A 6,000-nucleotide genomic window follows, 5' to 3' on the forward strand; every position below is an offset into this window, starting at 1 on the left:
TGTCCTTATTTTTCTAACAGGCAATCTACGTGGTAGATTTTTTAGTTGCTGAAGTCCTCTTCTAACAATTAGGGAAAGACTGAGTTTTATCAGGAGTTCATATTTCTATCATTTTTGATAGAAAACAAACAGTTGCATTAGAAACTATCTATTAGTCTTGTGTAGCTAATATTTAGCTGCTGTAATGGGGGAATAAACAAAGTGAATTCATAATTCTTTTATAAGAATCATTTCTGATAATAAATTCTTAAACGTTTTAAAAGCTTGATATAAATGGATGTCTGTAGGTATCCAGGCATTCCTACTACAGCAGGCATTGACCATGACTATATACTATATGCTTAGAAGAAATTTTTGCTTATCTTGAACTTACCTTATTGACATCTTCATTTCCAGGTGAGAAATGACACAGAACCTCTCTAGATGTATGCAGCACAGAGATTCTTTTAGTGACTATTAATATTTAACAATTTGAGGGCTGCCAAGAGCTAGTAGTTTCAGTAAAAGCACCTTTTTTGGCAAATAGTTTATTTGTATCTTATATTGCAGACAGATTCCACCAACGGGGAGAATCCAAGCATCAAGAAATCCCTCTTTCCTCTTTTTAATTCAAAGAATCATTTAAAGCATAGTTCTTCTTTGAAAAAGCTTCCTGTAGTCACTCCACCCATGGTACCCATTTTTATGTATGGTAGCCCTGAAAACTGCTCCAGTAAACTTGTTTTACTGATGACAACAGCATGTTTTATTTTCATGGGGTCATATTCTCTTTATGCTAGTTAAGTACCTGAGCCAGTTCCATAAATTTACTGAGACATAAATTCTTTGCCTTTCTGAATCGATTAAGGACACTGAGGCATAAAGTCTGCTAAATAAACAAACTAGTGAAAGGCTAGTTTGGGTTATATGATTAGCCAATTATTAGCAGACAGCATTCATAAAATCCCTTATTTTCTGTGAAGGGTTCGATTAACATTTACAGTTGAAAATGTCTTTGCGTTTGGCTCATGAAGTTTGTTAACATTTCGTTTGCGGCTTGTTTCTGTGAAACCAAGTTTGAATTGACCAAATTAAGTGAGCTACAGGCTCCATGAAAAAAACAGCTTCTACTAGTTGGTAACTTGCTCTTTCCTCGCCTGCTCTAGCTTTTGCTGGCCCCTTAGTTTACAGCCATGGCTTTTGCTTGGCATTTGTCATAACTCTCCTTTATTCACCAGATTTGGTGAATGGACCAATTGCATTCACTTGGAATTTGTGGCACAAATTTCCATCATTTACGTAGTGTACAATGCTATACCCAGTTTGGCTGGGCAATGGTTTGGGAATATGATTCAAACCATACTTTCCCACTTTGCTATCCTTAAAAGCCTACTAGTCTTCTTTAACACCACCAAATACGGTGTTTGGATTATTTTCCCAGCAGGAAAAGTTTTTTGTTTTATTGAACTGGTTCATAACCTAACTGCAATATGGAATGAGGATACGACAGTAATTCCTGGTACAGCCCAATTTAACTGCTCTCTCTTACAGCAACTGAAACTAACAGCATGGGAATGCTTTAAGGTTTGAAGTTTTAATAATGCTGCATGACATCTGCCAATTTTTCCTAATACAGGGAAAATTATTAAGAGGGCAGCAGAATTTAACTAGCATCACTTGCATTATGAACATTGGGAGAATTTGGGTTTCTTTATTGGGTCTTTTTTTTTTTAGTTTGCTTTGATTTTCACTTTGATTTGGTTCTCCTCTTGGGTATGGTTGTATATCTTCATTAGTTTTATTGGTATGCGTATTAATTCCTTTTCTATCTTTTGCTCTAGGTACCCAATTCTGAAGGTCCAGATCTTTTGACATTACAGAAAGCCCTTCATTCTGCTAGCACTACGAGCAGCAGACCAAAGGAGTGGCGCCCTGAGAAACTATCAGATCTACAGACCCAAGTGAGTGGAGGCCACACCACCCCTAGACTGACTCGTTGGTGGTTCCAGGGGTGGGGGTGAGCAGTGGAAAAAACACTTAGCCTCTGGATGTTACAGCAAAGATGAGAGTCTCCCCCAAATAGACTCTCATTAATAGCCAGGTGCATCTTGGGAGTCAGGATGAATGTTGTTTTACTGACTCATGTCCCAGTGGGGAAAAAGCAAGCCCTTCAGAAGTCTCCATCTAGCTGGAGAGGGTGCAGGTGGTTAGCAGAAAGAAGAAGACATAGTTTTCTGCAGCCAATATTCTACAGCCCAAGAGAGAAAGGATATCCATAGTGATCTTCATAAGATCTTGGTATGAAGTGAGGTATGTCATAAAACATTGGGGATGATGAGCAGAGATGATAAGATTAAGGTTTCCTTAACGGTGGTGATAACATGAATTGGGCCTTCAAAGATAAGTATAATAAACCTTCTTGAAAGAATATTTAGGGGCTGGTGAGATGGCTCAGTGGTCTAAAGCACCTACTCAGAACAAGTTTAGCAAAGCACAGGGACCACGATTCAATCCCCCAGCACCACATGCCAGCCAGCCCGCCCCCTGGTGGGCTGAGCTGGCCACACACACACACACACACACACACACATAAATAAATAAAATTTTTAAAAAAAAGAATATTTATACTTCTAAAATCTACTTTTTTATTTATTTAGTAATTTGTACATGTTTGCACTATTTTTGATAGAAAACAAATAGTTGCATTAGAAACTACCTATTAGTGTTGTGTAGCTAATATGTAGCTGCTGTAATGGGGGAATAAACAAAGTAAATTAGGAAAGGTTTCAATTAATTCAGATTTATGTCCTTAAAACAACTATTTTGATTGGAAATATTTCAGTATATCTGTTCAGTATCTTCTAATGAACATAGTCATATAATCTACTGTATTTCCTTTAATTATGTCATAGGTCTCTGTGATTTGGAAGGAAGAGGTCTGGTTGATACAGTTTTTATTTACTCTTTTTAACTATAAGGTGTTAACTTAGAACTGTGGACCAGAACTCCCTAAACTGCCATTCTCTCTTCCTAACCACAGATGTTTTCTACTTCTAGAAAATGTAGGCTTGGGCATGAGCAGACATAGAGAACCAGTTATGTAAGTTTATCAGATATATATTCAAACTAAGGAGCCGAGACTCTGAGTGAGAACCTAATATGTTCTGACACGTTTTTAAAAATCAGTAAATAAAAGAATGTGGGGCTTTAGAATCCTTGGAAAAACCATTTCTTTTTCCTGGAAGTTCTTTTCAAGTAACTTTGCATCTCCAACTGATTCTGCCTTGACATGAGTCTTCCTTCACAGTGTAGCAACTTGTTGGACTTTGGCCAGCAGCAGCTGTACTGCAGACAGACAAGGCTATTGAGAGCCATGTAGGGTACTGACACTCTGTGCTTTGTATTTTTGATGCTCAAACCTTACCTGTCCCCAAATGTATGTATGTATGTATGTATGTATGTATGTATGTATGTATATATTTGGTACAGGGTCTCACTATGCAGCTCGGACTCATAATGATCCTCCTGTTTTCAGCCTCCCCAGTGCTGGGATTATAGGCATGTGCCACCATGCCAGGTCTCGGTGGCTGGCTCAGTGTGCCCGGGGGCTGGACTGGCAGGGCATGTGATGTCAGGGATCAAACCCCTGTCCCTACACTTGCCTAAGAAGGCACTTAGTCCGCTGAGCTATCTCACTGCCTCCCCCCAATTTTTAAAGTAAAACTACAGCAGGGAACACTGAGATTTTGTATTATCAAGGGAAAAAAGAGATTGGGAGGGAAAAACAAAAATGGATATATGATTTTTAGCTCAGTGTATTGTTACCAAACTGAAACATATTTTCCCAGTTTCTCTTGCTCCTAGATATGCTTGTGTGCCTAAATTCTGCTTGTTGAGGTCTAAGTGGAAGTATTACGTGTATGGACCTTTGGGGAAATCTTTTCAGAAAGGAGAGGCATATCCCTTTTTTATTCCTTCTTCCTGTGGCTGAAGCATGAATACGTCATGGTAAAGATAGCATGTAGCCAGATGGAAAAGGCCTGGGTCTTTGAGTTCTAGTTGTCTTCTGTAGATTTCTGGGGCTTCATCTGAAAGAAAAGCAACTGCATTCTTGTCTGAAGAAAGCCAGAGAGCAGCTAGACTTAGACTAGCCTCTGTAATCACATGTTTGCCTTCCCTGGCCTTAGCTGGTCACCTCCCTTCTGAGTTCCATTGGCTCCCTGGTTTGCGCTAGATTAAATCATACATGCATTCTCATCCTTTCTTTCAGAGCCAGCCATTAAAATCACTGCGTAAGCTGTTACATCTCTCTTCAGCCTCAAATCACCCAGCTCCCTCAGATCCCCGTTTCCAGCCCTTAACAGCTCAACCAACCAAAAATTCCTTCGCAGAAATTCGGATTCACCCCCTAAGCCAAGCCGCTGGTGGGAGCAGCAACATCCGGCAGGAGCCCACACCAAAGGGCAGGCCAGCCCTCCAGCTGCCAGGTCAGATGGATCCTGGTTGGCACGTGTCCTCTGTGACCAGAAGTGCCACAGAGGGCCCTTCCTACTCTGAACAGCTGGGTGTCAAGAGTGGGCCAAATGGGCACCCTTATAACAGAACAAATCGCTCACGAATGCCAAATCTGAATGATTTAAAAGAGACAGCCTTGTAATTCAGGCTGGGGTGGGGGGAAGGGGGACAAGGCAGTTGGGAGGGTAGGGTAGGGCTGGGTTGGGGAGTGGGCTGGGCCTGGGTGGTAAGCCAGTATTCTCAGCTTTATGAAGGTGTGTGCAATATTGTATGTGTGGGGCCATCTGGCTCCTCACAGCCACAAATGCTAGTCAGGGATCTTAGAGCCAAGGGAGTTCCTTAGGGATCACCACTCCCCACAGGTCTTGTGTGAGAATGGGTAGAGTGTGCCATTGAGGAAGAAGAAATTTTGTCAGTTTCCCCCCTTACATTCCAGCTTTAGTGCAATCTCTGTTGAACTTGGGAAAGCCTAAGTGCTAGGAACATGTCCTAGCACTGCAAGGGATAGAAAAATTCATGTTGACCGATGCCCTTACCACATATTTTTTTCTGCCTAGACTAAATGTGGGGTTTATTGTAATCCAAGAGTATCCCTTTGAAGGGTTAGCAGATGAACTGTATGTCTTAAATTGTTTTCTAAGGTTCCATATTTGATAGGATTTGTAACATTTATTTATAATTAATATTGTACTGTTATAATCACACCTTTTATGTTATAATGTAAAGTTATTTTAAGCTGTTTGGAACATTGTGAAGCAGTGAGACAGCTACAGTAGTTTCTATAAAAACTAAACAGTAACATTTATATATTGCATCAGGAGTATTTTATTCTATATATATATAAATATATATAGTAAATATCTGTCTGTTTTATAAATATATTCATTTAAAGAAAGTATCGTTATGACACTATCTGCCATATTTTTATACATTTGTGATATGAAGTGAGTATTATACTTCTAATAAAGGGAGTTGAATTGTGGCTACATGTGACTGTAACAGGATGAACCCTGCTCAACTTTTCAGCCCCAGCAGTAGCCTCTAGATGTGATCCTTAGTAGCAGACAAAATGCAGCATCTCTTTCCAGACCCACAAGGGAAGAAGCTTGGCTAGAACATTGAGGATCCCGGCAAGCCTTGTTTCCATCCTTGCACAGGTTCCTGCTTGTGTCCAGGGCCGTCACTCGCATGTGAAGGGAGCTGGAGGCATTGCTCTCATGAGTCTTTTAGAGAGTGTGTGCTCTTTCACTTAGCATTAGTGTAGAGTGTAGACCAAAGATTTGCCTGCGAACATTCCTTGTTGTGAGGGTGTAAGAGGCACCTGTCTGCAGATCTTGCAAACCAGCTCTATGCTCCTGAATCCTGTCCACCCTCATGGAGGCTCTTGGCTCCAGGTGGGGTGTGAGATAGATGTGTGTGACATTTCTAGTTCTAAATGCTTTTTCTGTTACTGCTCTTTCTAATATACTTAAAAGGCTCCTGAAGCAATTCCAGATATAGAGAATG

At 40.5% G+C, this 6,000-nt stretch overlaps 1 protein-coding gene across 1 annotated transcript in view; it reads left to right on the forward strand.

Annotated features, from left to right (window-relative positions):
- Cdkl5 (cyclin dependent kinase like 5) overlaps positions 1-4,641 on the forward strand; it is a 205,643-nt gene extending 201,002 nt beyond the window's left edge. The window contains exons 18-19 of the mRNA XM_023719583.1: positions 1,821-1,940; positions 4,250-4,641. Coding sequence (XP_023575351.1) covers positions 1,821-1,940; positions 4,250-4,636 — 507 coding nt within the window. The 3' untranslated portion in view covers positions 4,637-4,641. The remainder of the gene's footprint in view (positions 1-1,820; positions 1,941-4,249) is intronic.
- Positions 4,642-6,000: the final 1,359 nt, after the last annotated feature.

The sequence above is a fragment of the Octodon degus genome, unplaced genomic scaffold, assembly GCF_000260255.1.
Source record: "Octodon degus isolate 3935 unplaced genomic scaffold, OctDeg1.0 scaffold00069, whole genome shotgun sequence".
Lineage (NCBI taxonomy): Eukaryota > Metazoa > Chordata > Mammalia > Rodentia > Octodontidae > Octodon > Octodon degus.